The sequence below is a fragment of the Amphiura filiformis genome, chromosome 19 (assembly GCF_039555335.1).
Source record: "Amphiura filiformis chromosome 19, Afil_fr2py, whole genome shotgun sequence".
NCBI lineage: Eukaryota > Metazoa > Echinodermata > Ophiuroidea > Amphilepidida > Amphiuridae > Amphiura > Amphiura filiformis.
The window spans coordinates 8,710,810-8,727,989 of record NC_092646.1 but is presented as its reverse complement, the minus strand read 5'-3'; the positions used below and the strand labels follow the sequence as shown (position 1 = coordinate 8,727,989).

General features: G+C 37.3%; 1 protein-coding gene across 1 annotated transcript in view; it reads right to left on the bottom strand.

Moving 5' to 3' along the window:
• Positions 1-338: 338 nt before the first annotated feature.
• The window catches only part of LOC140140879 (organic cation transporter protein-like), a 37,582-nt gene continuing 20,740 nt past the window's right edge, over positions 339-17,180 (bottom strand). The window contains 8 exon segments of the mRNA XM_072162628.1: positions 339-1,300; positions 1,770-1,978; positions 3,293-3,386; positions 3,814-3,829; positions 8,902-8,957; positions 8,960-9,105; positions 13,006-13,103; positions 14,656-14,797. Coding sequence (XP_072018729.1) covers positions 1,173-1,300; positions 1,770-1,978; positions 3,293-3,386; positions 3,814-3,829; positions 8,902-8,957; positions 8,960-9,105; positions 13,006-13,103; positions 14,656-14,797 — 889 coding nt within the window. The 3' untranslated portion in view covers positions 339-1,172.

Sequence of the window (17,180 nt, the reverse complement as noted above, 5' to 3'; positions counted from 1 at the left end):
AAAATTCTTTTCCTTCTCTCCTTTTTCGTATCTTCTTTGACTTCCGATATCAAAAAGCAGGGTTCAGTGTTAGGGTTAGAAAAGCTAGAATCAGCAATAGAAGCTAATTTGCGCCTTGTAGTTGAGTCGAGTTTAGTGGCAGTTAAAATAGTCGCCGCATTCATTGCATTCATCCTTTCATAGTGAGTACATCAAGAATTCAAACATCACAGATATCCTTTTGTAGGTCCTGTGGTTCTTGAGTTATGTTGTAAAGAGGGCTTTTGTAAAACGTATATAACAGTTACTCATTAACAACAATAAATCGAGCAAGTTTTCAAAGTATATGATTTGTAGAACATTTGCAAAACATCAAAGTGTTATTTTTCCATAATATATTGATTTAGATAATGAAAATCGATATTTTGTATTCCCGCTTTGAAGATCATATAAAGCTTCTCCTTTTCGTCTTACTTCGCTAAGTCTAATGATGTCCCATTTTATGTTGTCTAGTTCATTCTCTAGTTCGTACAATCGATCATCACTCATGTGATCACAATGTGATCTTGTCTGGAGCGTTCCCCACCCGTCACTTAAACTCATCCAGTCTCTTACTGTATTTAAGAAAACATCAAACACACACCTCAGATGTAATTTAAAAGCCATATTGTAACATTCAGATTTTTACATGATTGTAATGTAGACATGCGGCCAAAAAAGAAAATTGTCTCGAATTCCTCATCATGTAAAAACAAGTCAAATAAGGAAAAGTTATCACCATCTAAATATGTTTCGTTACCTAGGTAACATATTGCAAAATATGTCATGGTCGGGGTTGATCTTTATTGCCGAATTGTTGGTCAGTAACGAAGCATTCCAGGCTGTACAAACTATTCCTTATTTGGAGATCATTTTGGTAAAATTTGCGGGTAATTTCATTTTTGAACCCTGCGTGGGCAGAAAAATGACCACCGCAACAAGCTATGGCTGTTTGGTTTTAACTAAAGAACGGTATGTCACAGGTAGTTAAAACTGTTATTCGCCTTACCCATTTTTACATTCTTACTGCCTCGATACATTATTTATCATACGACGTTATTCTTTATTTATTACAAATATTTACATAACCAGAATTAGAATAATTGTAACTTCTCATAAAATATATTACTTGGTTGTCCAAACAACAATTGATTTTACACTTTTTGTTCTGTAACATCATCAGCCTCATCCCCATGGCCATCTTCTTTTGGTGTTGGTTTGTAGCCATTGCCATGATGATAATCTGCCGTCTTTTGAAAACATGGCAATTTGCTTTGCCCTTCTGTTTACGGAAAGAAAATGAAGGAGGAAAATATTATCGTCTCAAATCTTATGGGCCACAGTGGTCAGAGATTTCCTGGAAAGTATGTTGAGGCTTGTGGGTGTAGAGTGCACTATAAATAGTTTCATTTTTTTCATTTTTTCATTTTTTAAAATAATTATTTGCTCTAAAAATTGTTGGTGTTGGTTATCGTTTGCATGTATTTATGTTCACTCACAAGATTATTGATAAATCATATTTATCTTTTGATTTAAAAACTCAGATATTGTTAACTTAATCAAACAGTGTATTATTGTTGTGCATTCGTGTGAATTTGGTTAAAGGTGATTTTGGCCTTGAGTCATTACGGCTCGTAACATTGCAGGCCTATAAAAATCGCTGTGGTTTATATATAGTGCGCTACGCACAGGCACAACGCCTAGACGTTGATCCACAAGCCTCAGCACACTTTTACATATCATGTACTTACTGCCGTATTCTTCTCCATCTTGAAGTGACTGTGGTAGATCTATTCCGAGAGTTTCTGGTAGAAGTAACACAAGTAGTCCAGCAAGAATAGAGTTGACGCCAAAGATAATGACTGGTAGAGGAGCCCAGTAGTTACCAAGGAGAAGGATTAATGGGGAGAGAACACCGCTGACACGAGCTGACATGGAGGAAAGTCCCAGTCCAATGCCCCTGTAACGATAGTGGTAATTATGACATCAGTATAATAAGGGACACTGATATGTATACCACGTAGATATGTGTGTATGTGGGGGAGGGGGAGGCTTCAGTGTAAGTGTGGAATGTTGGGGTGGGACAGGATCAGCCTTGGAATTAAGAACTGTTTCTTGAGGTGCAAACTTGAACCTCACTTTTCACGTTGGGGTGCAACTCCTTCTTATGCCTGTGCATGAGGTTGCTCACAAATATCGCACGCCATCAACCTCGAAATACCTTTTCGATGTATGCGGGGCTATTTAAACATATTAGTTTTGCTTTTGTGGCATTTAGTTCGGTATAAGAATAGCTAAGAATTCTGGTGCTAAATCATGAGTAGTCCTATACGGAATATGAAATTTAAAATTAACTGGTCAACACGAAAAGTCGTAAAATGTTTGTTAATTTGGCGATTTGGTGATTTTAGTTAATTTTATGATATGCAATATATTGTTGAGGGGCTGCTTAATCATTATTTGGGACTTGATGAATAGCTGTAACGCAATTTTGCACCTCACACGATAGGGCTGGATGGGATGTGTTGTAAAGGGTGTGGTTTGGGGATATTAAGCTGCATTTATACTCTTATCACTTTTGCAGAAATGCGCTTCTCACGTATGCTCAGTGTGAATGTTTACTTCTGTTTTTAGAGCATCAAGCCGTTGAATCTATACAAATCAGTGAGGCAAAACGACGTCGCCTTTGCAGCGAGTTGAAGAAACCTTAACTTTCGAGCGATATCGCTTGACACGTGAATGCATCAACCAATCATTTACAACCAACTGGATCTATTATTTTGCTATTAATTTACCTTTCTCAATCATTAAGTTTCAGAGATGAGTTAATTCAAAGAAATACTTATTGATAGCAATATGGATTTTCTTGGCCTTTTAAATATTTTTGTCGTCTGCAATCGCTATATCGCCGTGATAAATTTATATGCAAAAGCAACGAGCGATGCATGACAAAATCCGGCAATTGTCCATCGCTTTCCAAAAGTGGTACATCGCGATCGCTCGGCGATCGAGTATGAATTCAGCTTTATTTTGACGAAATTTTTAGTTTGAATTAATGCTGCGCGTGCTAGCCATAGGCTTCAACATAAAGTAAAGAGTACTGTATTTTCGTATGCTCCAGTAAACCCACAGCGATTTCGTAATAGGTGAAAGTCTGTACAAATCAGTATAATATTAGTACGGTGGTTCTTGAGATAGCTCTTGATATTTTGAGAAAACATCACAAAACTTGTGAAGCCTATGGCAATCACGCAGCGCAGAGCAATAAACACACCGGACTACCGTTGGATAAATCTCCGCTGAAAAGATGTAGATGAGACCGAATGATGCAGAGATGCAGAATTTACCCACCATGGCAACGATCCCAGCTAGCCAAAATACGTTTTTAAAACGTTAAAAAATCGTTTCACTTTGGTTTAAGAAACGTTTCAATATTGCGTTTTAAAAACGTAAATGTGTGGAGTTTTGAATACGTTTCAATAACGTTTGCATGAAACGTTTTGATTACGTTTTTTCACGTTAATATTACGTTTCACTTTTGTTTAAAAACCGTTTCAATATTGCGTTTTTAAAACGTAGTTCTAAATACGTTTCAATAACGTTTGCATGACACGTTTTGAAAACGTTATCAGACCGTTTTCCAAATGCTAATAAACCGCATCACTTTGGTAATCCAAGTTATCATGGTTATGACGTTAACACTTCGATCTCTTGTGTAGTATATAAGACATGAAACCATGAAGAAATACATTAACCATGAAAGTAAAAGATGTACACCATGAGATAATGTATAACTCCATGTCCCCAATGTCTTCGACATCAAGACATGTTCAGCGTCCCAGTCCAGTCCTGTTGCATCGATTATTCTTGCCGGCAGCTGGCAGCATGATTCGGATAACCAAAATATGAAAGCCAACCTTAGCTAGGATATTAAATGTGATATTAAAATACATTAATGTAAATGTTTTCTGCGCTAAAATTATAAAAGTATCCTTACACTTGGAAAAAATCAATTCTACAACTCACTGAACTGAACTGAACATGTGAATTAAAACTAAACCATATTTCGGTAAATTTATTTATTTAATAGATGCGCTATCTATTTTTCTTCCAAGTGTAAGGATACTTTTTGGCGCAGTATATAAACCAACAAGAGACTTGCAATGGGCAACTAGCGTGAATATTATATATGATTATAATCAGAAACAAATGGCACATTTATACCATGTCATGCTATTAAAATTTACAGAATTAAGAAATAAAAGGGCCTTAATTGATGAAACCTTACCTAAATGAGTAGACCTAATGCTGTTATACTTTACTCTTGGAGCCGGAACACTTATCATTAAATACAACAAAAATACATGTAGAATTGTATCGCTTTCTCCACACCAGAATCAAATTTGAACAGCTAATATATACAACAAAAATACATGTAGAATTGTATCGCTTTCTCCACACCAGAATCAAATTTGAACAGCTAATATATAGTTAAAGGGTTCACAAAAAATAACTCCCCCCTAAAATTACAGAACATTTTTTTGCATAACTTGACATACATTTCGTGGATTTGAAAATTTAAAAACCTGTGAATAAAGGAATTGTTTTTCTACCCTCCCAACGTTCTTTCGTCTGAAAATCTTTTTGTTTTGGCCAAAAATAATCACGTTTTCTAAAAATTATGCTTTCAGAAAAAGTTGCACTTTTCAACATCCTCATTTATGTCAAAATTAGCTTCAACAAATCATTATTTTGCACTGCGTGATGGTTGCATGGGTGACTCAGAGTTCAGAGACAAAAAGGTGAAGGAAAAAAACCCAATTAAATCAATCGTAACATTGATACCGAGAAAGTTGTGTACATTACATGTATGGGATGTTGAAAAGCGCAACTTTTTTTAAAGCATCATTTTTGAAAAATTTTTGACCAAAACAAAAAGATTTTAAGAAAGGATAACTTTGGTAGGGTAGCAAAAAGATGCCTCTATTCACAGGTTTTTACATTTTTCAAATCAACGAAATGAATGTTAAGTTATGAAAAGAAATGTTTTGTGACTCTTAAATTGATTTTACCATTTTTGAAACACCGCCTCAATAAAATCTTCCAGAAAAACCCTGTACATGTCAATTAGTCATTGTTTTATACTGCAAGATGATTGCAAGTGTGACTGGGTAATCGTATACATAAAAATTAAACAAAACAAAAACACCATTAAATAAATCAAAACATTGATATCGAGAATGTTTTTGTACATTAAATGTATAGGATGTGGAAAAGTGCAACTTTTTCTGAAAGCATCATTTTTGGAGAATGTGATTATTTTTGGCCAAAACAAAAAGATTTTTTAAGGAAAGAACTTTGGGAGGGTAGGAAAATGATTCCTTTATTCACAGGTTTTTAGATTGTTCAAATCAACGAATGTATGTCAAGTTATGCAAAAAAATGTCTTTTAATTTTAAGGGGGGAGTTATTTTTTGTGAACCCTTTAGTAGTAGTTGAGCAGTAACCACGTATAGGCTAGTCAAGTATAAGGTCACTGAGATCAAGGATACTAGTACTATAGTACTGTGTAGTAGTCCCCATTGCTCGCCATCAGTGCAGACTAAAATCATATGTCAGTAATTCCATTAAAAACGCAAATGTTTCGCCCAAAACATAGCTGCAACTTGTCTACAAAATCAAAGGCCTATACACGTTTATCTTTTGATCTATAAACATGATTAAAGGTTAGCTAGGCCTATTAAATTCCACCGTAAACAGTCAGCAATTGAGATTCACAGATATATCCGTTGATGCATGGTCAAAACGGTTACAATTTGTTACTAGTATTTCGAAACACACAAACCGCACTAACCGGTGGGTAGTCTTAGTCCCAGCCGGCTTGTGCTCCTTGAGTAACGAGGAGCACAAGCCGTCTGGGACTCGAGACTAACCGCCGGTTCATTATTTTACGAAATCGAGACCGTGCGTTACCATGGTTACATCTTTTGAAAGTTGATATATAAAATAAAGCAATGTAAATTTACCGGTACTTTTTACTTTAATTTGCTTACGTTTTTTATTCATATCTGTCATCATTCATGCAAATAACGTACAGTAGGCCTAAATAAATTACAGAAAAATAAAATGCAAGTCTCTTGTTGATTCGATAGCCTACTTATTATAATAAATATTAAATAATTATTTAATATCCAGCTAATTGGTTATATAGTGGAACCCCAGTCGAATGGAACGATCTATGAACATTGTGATTTGAATTGTTTTTTTCGTGAGTATTTTGTCTACAATGGGTCTACGTTATTAGAACGTTTTTATAACGTTTTGGTCGAACTATTCTGCCATCAGATAACTCGATGTTTATCAAAACGTTTTGGAAACGTGTATTTAACGTTTTAAAAAACCAAAACCAAATAAAAACCAATTCAAAACGTTTTGGAAACGTTTTGTGTTTGCTGGGATGGTTCGGGACACACCAAGAGCTGAAAATAAATTTGAAAAATTGTTGTATTGAAAATTAATTGTTGTAATTTAACAAATTATCTTCATGTTTTCCTCTTTTAGAAAAAGTCAACATTTCCTGTTATATATTTTGAATTTTATGAAATGTCATTCTTAATTTTAATTTGAAAATGTGTAGACTCTCGTTCATCTGGAAATGCTAAAACTGATCAAATAAATTTAATCTGGGCAACCAGACATACCTTGTTGGAGCAACCAACATTGCGACTAACCTAGGGTCTTGACTCTTGGAGCAACCAACATAGCGACTAACCTAGGGTCTTGACTCTTGGAGCAACCAACATTGCGACTAACCTAGGGTCTTGACTCTTGGAGCAACCAACATTGCGACTATAACCTACAGTCTTGACTCTTGGAGCAACCAACATTGCGACTAACCTAGGGTCTTGACTCTTGGAGCAACCAACATTGCGACTAACCTAGGGTTTTGACTCTTGGAGCACCCAACATTGCGACTATAACCTACAGTCTTGACTCTTGGAGCAACCAACATTGCAACTATAACCTACGGTCTTGACTCTTGGAGCAACCAACATTGCGACTAACCTAGGGTTTTGACTCTTGGAGCAACCAACATTGCGACTAACCTAGGGTCTTGACTCTTGGAGCACCCAACATTGCGACTATAACCTACGGTCTTGACTCTTGGAGCAACCAACAATGCCACTATAACCTACGGTCTTGACTCTTGGAGCAACCAACATTGCGAATATAACCTACGGTCGTGACTCTTGGAGCAACCAACATTGCGACTAACCTAGGGTCTTGACTCTTGGAGCACCCAACATTCCGACTATAACATACGGTCTTGACTCTTGGAGCAACCACCAATGCAACTATAACTATAACGGTCTTGACTCTCGGAGCAACCAACATTGCGAATATAACCTACGGTCGTGACTCTTGGAGCAACCAACATTGCGACTAACCTAGGGTCTTGACTCTTGGAGCACCCAACATTGCGACTATAACCTACGGTCTTGACTGTGTGAGCACCCAACATTGCGACTAACCTAGGGTCTTGACTCTTGGAGCACCAAACATTGCGAATATAACCTACGGTCGTGACTCTTGGAGCAACCAACATTGCAACTATACTATAACCTACGCTCTTGACACTTAGGGCAACCAACATTTCATCTATAACATATGGTCTTGACTCTTGGAGCAAACAACATTGCGACTATAAGCTACGGTCTTGACTCTTGGAGCAACCAACATTGCGACTATAACCTATGGTCTTGACTCTTGGAGCAAACAACATTGCGACTATAAGCTACGGTCTTGACTCTTGGAGCAACCAACATTGCGACTAGCCTAGGGTCTTAACTCTTGGAGCAATCAACACTGCGACAACAACCTAAACCCACGGTCTTGACTCTTGGAGCAACCAACATTGCCACTATTACCTACGGTCTTGACGCTTAGTGCAACCAACATTGCATCTATAACCTACGGTTCTGACTCTTAGGGAAACCAACATTGTATCTATAACATACGGTCTTGACTCTTGGAACAGCCAACATTGCAACTATAACCTGCGGTCTTGACTCTTGGCGCAACCAACATTGCAACTATAACATACGGCCTTGACTCTTGGAATAACCAACATTGCAACTATATCCTACGGTCTTGACTCTTGGAGCAAACAACATTGCGACTATAAGCTACGGTCTTGACTCTTGGAGCAACCAACATTGCGACTAGCCTAGGGTCTTAACTCTTGGAGCAATCAACACTGCGACAACAACCTACGGTCTTGACTCTTGGAGCAACCAACATTGCCACTATTGCCTACGGTCTTGACGCTTAGTGCAACCAACATTGCATCTATAACCTACGGTTCTTACTCTTAGGGCAACCAACATTGTATCTATAACATACGGTCTTGAATCTTGGAACAGCCAACATTGCAACTATAACCCACGGTCTTGAATCTTGGCGCAACCAACATTGCAACTATAACATACGGTCTTGACTCTTGGAGTAAATAACATTGCAACTATATATATCCTACGGTCTTGACTCTGACTCTTGGCGCAACCAACATTGCAACTATAACATACGGTCTTGACTCTTGGAGTAACCAACATTGCAACTATAACCTACGGTCTTCACTCTGACTCTTGGAGCAACCAACATTGCGACTATAACCTACGGTCTCGACTCTTTGAGGCAACGACTCTTAGACGGCAAATTGATGTCATTCCAGCGTTGCCGATTATCGTATTCAGGTACGTGATGTCAAATTGATATCATTCCAGTGTTGCCTATTATCGCACGCAGGTACGTGACATCACATTGACGTCACGCGTACAATATCCCTATTTCTAAATGTCGAGATAATTCGAAATACTCACGCACAACGATTGTAAGCAAACAAGCAACGCCACCAACGACCATGTATAAACAGAGGGCACTTTTCTTCCAAATCTCTGTACGATAAACCAACAGCTCAAATATGCGGGGAATTCAACTGCACCTGATACAAATGCTGCCAGGTAGACGTTCACGCCCAGCCCTGATGTACTTAGCGACAGCCCGTAGTATACAAGGTTATTCACGAACCTATGAACAATTTAATATCGACTAATCAGTGCCAGAAGTCGGGAAGTGCAAAATCAGCCATAGGTAGATGACTATAATATACTGTGTGTGAATGTTCACAGGGCAGCCATTGCACTTGCCCACTTCTGGCACTGATCAGTCGATATATTTATATATAAACTGTATATACATTATTGTAGTGTCACTGTGTCACACACTTTTATGGCGATCAACTTGAATCAATCTCGCAGCTATATGATAAGAATATATACACAGTGATCTAGTGAAGTCTTAATTACCAGTTGTACAGAATAAGATGTACAAAGATCTGGAGAAGTCTTACCAGTTGTACTGAATATGTACATAGAAATCTAGAGAAGTCTTACCAGTTGTACACAATATGTACATAGAGATCTAGAGAAGTCTTACCAGTTGTACTAAATATGTACATAGAAATCTAGAGACAGAATATGTACATAGAGATCTAGAGAAGTCTTACCAGTTGTACAGAATATGTACATAGAGATCTAGAGAAGTCTTACCAGTTGTACTGAATATGTACATAGAAATCTAGAGAAGTCTTACCAGTTGTACAGAATATGTACATAGAGATCTAGAGAAGTCTTACCAGTTGTACAGAATATGTAAATAGAGATCTAGAAAAGTCTTACCAGTTGTACACAATATGTACATAGAGATCTAGAGAAGTCTTACCAGTTGTACAGAATATGTACATAGAGATCTAGAGAAGACTTACCAGTTGTACAGAATATGTAAATAGAGATCTAGAGAAGTCTTACCAGTTGTACAGAATATGTAAATAGAGATCTAGAGAAGTCTTACCAGTTCTACAGAATATGTACATAGAGATCTAGAGAACTCTTACCAGTTGTATAGAATATGTACATTGAGATCAAGAGAAGTCTTACCAGTTGTATAGAATATGTAAATAGAGAGCTAGAGAAGTCTTACCAGTTGTACAGAAGATGTACATAGAGATCTAGAGAACTCTTACCAGTTGTATAGAATATGTACATTGAGATCACGAGAAGTCTTACCAGTTGTATAGAATATGTACATAGAAATCTAGAGAAGTCTTACCAGTTGTACAGAATATGTAAATAGAGATCACGAGAAGTCTTACCAGTTGTACACAATATGTAAATAGAGATCACGAGAAGTCTTACCAGTTTTACAGAATATGTATAGAGATCTAGAGAAGTCTTACCAGTTGTACAGAATATACATGTACATTGAGATCTAGAGAGAGTCGTCTTATCAGTTACCATGGTTACAGAATATGTTAATTGATGAGATCTAGAGAAGTCTTACCAATTGTACATAATATTCAGCGTTTTAAATCTAAGATTTGGAGTCCGGAATAGATCTAACTGTGTTGGTCGACGTCCACCGGTTGTGAATCTAGCTTCCTGCAGTAGGAGTATAAACAGTATATTTGTTCGAATGTAAGTTCATACGTGCTGGTAATAAACAATTTCCAAAAGTTTAAATTGACTTTCAGCACAGAAATTCACTAACCTTGAATTTTCGATGTGTGACACACATCTTCAGAAGAAGAAGTCCTAAGATGTTGTGATGGACTTGCCCTTTTGTTGATCATTGGCAACTTTTGGTCGAATGAGGGCGTTGTATAAGGTTGGCAATTCCAGTCGTTGATCGCGATTTAATTCTGGCGATTTCTTCTTGATCTGGCCTGATGGCCTCCAGTACTACAAAACGCAGAGGAGGCTTAAAGGCATTCCTACAATGCACTATGATTGGGAAATTTGATCAATATAACCTAATTTTAAAGGCAAAGTCCCCATTGCCACACACACAAAATGGTAATTGTAAAACTGCAGCCAACAAGCTAATAGTTGAGACTTAGGACTGATATTTGATTTTCTTACAGGAAACATTCATATTGTCCCACTGCATTAATTTTATTCCTAAGTCTCGATGTTATGAATGTTAAATAATAGGATGAAAACACCAGATATTTGCACACAATTCCAATGCAAGCCATGATCAACTGTACCACATGTGTACAAAAGCCAGACATACAAGGTCAGAAACCCCATTGGGTTGTGGGAATGTCTTTAAACATCCTCTGACTAAACGGGTGTACTCTCTATCATCCTTGGCTAACACCTTTGTGGATTCCCAGTCAATATTGTGGCGAGACTCTGTTTTGTGCTCTGCAACAGCAGAGGGTTTGTGGCTGGGGGCAGTTGACTTGTGCTCCTTCAGTCTATCTCCGATCCAGATCAAGAAGAAATCGCCAGAACTAAATCGCGATCAAGGACTGGAATTGCCAACCTTATACAACGCCCTAATTCGACCAAAAGTTGCCAATTATCAACAAAAAGGCAAGTCCATAACAACATCTTTGGACTTCTTCTGATGAAGATGTGTGTCACACATCGAAAATTCAAGGTTAGTGAATTTTTGTGCTGAAAGACAGTGTAAACTTTTGGAAATTGTATTTGTTATAATTCTCTGATCACGTTGCCCTTATCATCCAATCTACCATTGCAGGGATCAAGTCAAGTTAAATAAAACTTTATTGGATCCACAAGGAAATTACACTCATGAGTGGGATACGAAGTTCGAGATCAGCGCAAACCCTAATCGACTCTAAACCATGACAGCAAGAATCAGCCCCCCCAGTTTCGTACGTGTTGACCAGGACAATTAGCTGTACAAGTTCCTTGTCCACGCGAATTTGAAATGTCACCCCTCCATAAGTGGCCATTTTGGATTTATGCATATTAGGCACTGTTCCACAACTTGGATTTGATGTTTTTAATTTAATTGGCCTATTTACGCGCTGACTGGTTTTACACTCCTCCCTGCGCCATACATAAATTCGCCTAGCCCCATTTCCCTAAAATAAAATGTTCGAAAAATGACACTTAATTAAAATTTTTCTTATTCTTGCAGCCTTTTAGAAACACTTATATTTTTGTATATTTTTGTTACCTTTTCTGCCATCTTGTCATTTTCATCAAATAACACATCTGGAAGCTCGACTTCGTTGACTTTGGCTGCATGAATATGTACATAGAGATCTAGAGAAGTCTTACCAGTTGTACAGAATATGTACATAGAGATCTAGAGAAGTCTTACCAGTTGTACTGAATATGTACATAGAAATCTAGAGAAGTCTTACCAGTTGTACAGAATATGTACATAGAGATCTAGAGAAGTCTTACCAGTTGTACAGAATATGTAAATAGAGATCTAGAAAAGTCTTACCAGTTGTACACAATATGTACATAGAGATCTAGAGAAGTCTTACCAGTTGTACAGAATATGTACATAGAGATCTAGAGAAGACTTACCAGTTGTACAGAATATGTAAATAGAGATCTAGAGAAGTCTTACCAGTTGTACAGAATATGTAAATAGAGATCTAGAGAAGTCTTACCAGTTCTACAGAATATGTACATAGAGATCTAGAGAACTCTTACCAGTTGTATAGAATATGTACATTGAGATCAAGAGAAGTCTTACCAGTTGTATAGAATATGTAAATAGAGAGCTAGAGAAGTCTTACCAGTTGTACAGAAGATGTACATAGAGATCTAGAGAACTCTTACCAGTTGTATAGAATATGTACATTGAGATCACGAGAAGTCTTACCAGTTGTATAGAATATGTACATAGAAATCTAGAGAAGTCTTACCAGTTGTACAGAATATGTAAATAGAGAGATCACGAGAAGTCTTACCAGTTGTACACAATATGTAAATAGAGATCACGAGAAGTCTTACCAGTTTTACAGAATATGTATAGAGATCTAGAGAAGTCTTACCAGTTGTACAGAATATACATGTACATTGAGATCTAGAGAGAGTCGTCTTATCAGTTACCATGGTTACAGAATATGTTAATTGATGAGATCTAGAGAAGTCTTACCAATTGTACATAATATTCAGCGTTTTAAATCTAAGATTTGGAGTCCGGAATAGATCTAACTGTGTTGGTCGACGTCCACCGGTTGTGAATCTAGCTTCCTGCAGTAGGAGTATAAACAGTATATTTGTTCGAATGTAAGTTCATACGTGCTGGTAATAAACAATTTCCAAAAGTTTAAATTGACTTTCAGCACAGAAATTCACTAACCTTGAATTTTCGATGTGTGACACACATCTTCAGAAGAAGAAGTCCTAAGATGTTGTGATGGACTTGCCCTTTTGTTGATCATTGGCAATTTTGGTCGAATGAGGGCGTTGTATAAGGTTGGCAATTCCAGTCGTTGATCGCGATTTAATTCTGGCGATTTCTTCTTGATCTGGCCTGATGGCCTCCAGTACTACAAAACGCAGAGGAGGCTTAAAGGCATTCCTACAATGCACTATGATTGGGAAATTTGATCAATATAACCTAATTTTAAAGGCAAAGTCCCCATTGCCACACACACAAAATGGTAATTGTAAAACTGCAGCCAACAAGCTAATAGTTGAGACTTAGGACTGATATTTGATTTTCTTACAGGAAACATTCATATTGTCCCACTGCATTAATTTTATTCCTAAGTCTCGATGTTATGAATGTTAAATAATAGGATGAAAACACCAGATATTTGCACACAATTCCAATGCAAGCCATGATCAACTGTACCACATGTGTACAAAAGCCAGACATACAAGGTCAGAAACCCCATTGGGTTGTGGGAATGTCTTTAAACATCCTCTGACTAAACGGGTGTACTCTCTATCATCCTTGGCTAACACCTTTGTGGATTCCCAGTCAATATTGTGGCGAGACTCTGTTTTGTGCTCTGCAACAGCAGAGGGTTTGTGGCTGGGGGCAGTTGACTTGTGCTCCTTCAGTCTATCTCCGATCCAGATCAAGAAGAAATCGCCAGAACTAAATCGCGATCAAGGACTGGAATTGCCAACCTTATACAACGCCCTAATTCGACCAAAAGTTGCCAATTATCAACAAAAAGGCAAGTCCATAACAACATCTTTGGACTTCTTCTGATGAAGATGTGTGTCACACATCGAAAATTCAAGGTTAGTGAATTTTTGTGCTGAAAGACAGTGTAAACTTTTGGAAATTGTATTTGTTATAATTCTCTGATCACGTTGCCCTTATCATCCAATCTACCATTGCAGGGATCAAGTCAAGTTAAATAAAACTTTATTGGATCCACAAGGGAAATTACACTCATGAGTGGGATACGAAGTTCGAGATCAGCGCAAACCCTAATCGACTCTAAACCATGACAGCAAGAATCAGCCCCCCCAGTTTCGTACGTGTTGACCAGGACAATTAGCTGTACAAGTTCCTTGTCCACGCGAATTTGAAATGTCACCCCTCCATAAGTGGCCATTTTGGATTTATGCATATTAGGCACTGTTCCACAACTTGGATTTGATGTTTTTAATTTAATTGGCCTATTTACGCGCTGACTGGTTTTACACTCCTCCCTGCGCCATACATAAATTCGCCTAGCCCCATTTCCCTAAAATAAAATGTTCGAAAAATGACACTTAATTAAAATTTTTCTTATTCTTGCAGCCTTTTAGAAACACTTATATTTTTGTATATTTTTGTTACCTTTTCTGCCATCTTGTCATTTTCATCAAATAACACATCTGGAAGCTCGACTTCGTTGACTTTGGCTGCTCTTCGGATAATCTTTTCGGCTCTGTCGTATTTCCCATGACTCATTAACCACCGAGCAGATTCTGATACGAATCTTAAAATAACAAGCAATGTACATCAACATTAACTCATTGGTTGTCCACAACCTTTGTAAATACTGATAAAAAAAATTAACATTACATGCAAAAAATGTGTCATTTAGAAATTTAACTTTTCATTTATTTCCGATGGATGCAGCAAATCTTGTGGTAGGCCTATAGCGCCGATTAGCGCGGCCGGGTAGCGCGGGCTCCCATTGAATACGTACATTGTCGTGCCACGTTTACCTTTACCATGCAGTCTGGGCGCGAGACTAAGAATCTAGAGCTATCTAGGTGGCGTTGATAAAGTAATGGGGTGAAGAAATTCATTGTTTTAATTTAGTTGATGACGGTCACACTTGAAACAAGTGAACCATGCAATATTAATAATTAACATGATTTATTGATATGATTTCAGACGTCAACGGTCAGGCGCAGTAAAAGTGGCACGACAATGTACTTGTTCAATGAGAGCCCGCGCTATACCATTAGCATTTTCGCCTTCTAAGCATGTTACACTATCTGATTGAGCGTCTGCCTGAAAATTCTGGCAAACTATACTAAACATAAACAAAAATAAACAAACAAAAATATGAAATATAAAGCAAAACAACATATTAAAAACAGAACAAAACAATGATTCTGAATTTCAGGTGAATGTCTGTGATAATAAACCCAATCGCTATTGTGAAACTTGAAAAATATGGTGTTCAAGGCAAAGAGCTTCTGTGGTTTAAGTCATATTTCTATAAAAGATCTCAAACAGTTAGTGTAAATTCTTCTTTATCTGACTTTGAAAATGTTAATATTGGAATTCCGCAAGGATCAATTCTGGGTCCTTTGTTATTTATTATTTTTGTAAATTGTATGCCTAATGCTGTTAACTGTAAAACTATCATGTACGCAGATGATACAAGTTTAATGTGTAAAGGAAAGAATGTGTTGGAATTGCAAGCTAAATTAGAGTCAAATCTTTACAGTGTAGCAAATTGGTTTCATGCAAACAAACTTACTTTAAATGTTGATAAGACCAAGTTTATGGTCTGTGGTACCAACCACATGCTTGAAAAGTTTAATGGTATTAATCTAACATATGAGGATACTTTCATTATTGAACGAGTTCACGAGTTTAAATATCTTGGAGTAAAACTTGATTCTAAACTTTCTTGGTCAGCTCATGTAGATTATTTATGTAAAAATGTTTCTAAAAAAATTGGTGTCATTAGGCGTGGTAAATACTTCCTGCCTCGTCAAACAATAGTTATGTTATCAAATGCACTTGTTATGCCTGAATTTGATTATGGTAGTTCTGTATGGAGTAATTTTTCTTGTGAATCTCAAGCAAGGCTGCAAGTGTTACAAAATCAGCTAGCCAGGACAATTTTATCTGCAGATATTAGAACACCAATAAGTAACTTAATGAGTGCACTAAAGTGGATAAAACTAAATGATAGATGGAATAATCAGCTTCTTATCTTAGTTTTTAAGTGCTTAAAGGAAATCTGTACCATAAACTAATCAATGGCTATATAGTTGCAGTAATAATAAAAACGACAAACAGTAAAAGTCCCAAGCTTACGTCCAAATTAAGGAGAAATTCTTAATTCCTTACGACGATCAACGGTCAGTTTGCAATCCATGGTGGCGGCCATATTGATACCCGATGTATTTTTTATTACGCTGTAACGGTACCTCGATTTTGAAACCAGCGAAATCCGTGCCACAAGCCTCGTCCCTCGTGAACTTTGGTGACACGAAGCGAATACTACCAAAGTTCAGATTCAACATTCGTTCAAAAGAAAACGCGACAATTTTTACCCATAAAACTACAGAAGAACATAAAAAAAAAATGCATTTTAAGTAATATTTTTGATCAACAATGTCATTTGAGAACAAAAAGTAAAAACAGCACTAAAAACCAAAATTCGCTGTGGGGTCGCGAATGCCATAGCAACACACGCTCGCCGTGGGTCTGTGTGAAAGGTTACGATACCGCTTGTGGCAGAAATGATTCGCAAGCAGCTATCATGGCGGCTTCCATGAATCGCAGTAACGAAGGATTAAAAGTGCTTTTTCTTTGTTAGGAATATTCCGAAATTCATATAGACCGTCTGGTATGTTTAATTTAGGGGTATATAACTATATTAGCCATTGATTAGTTTATGGTACAGATTTCCTTTAAAAACCTCGGTCCATCTTATCTATCATCTCAATGTGAATTTGTTCATGATAGTCATATGAGTAGTTATAGTAGGCTTTTTCGGACGCTAGGTCAAAGGTCACGATGACGTCACTTCCGGGTCAAAGGTCAACCGAGGTCATGGGTCATAGGTCACGATAACGTCACTTCCGTGTCAAAGGTCAAGCGAGGTCAAAGGTCATCAAGGGTCAAAGGTC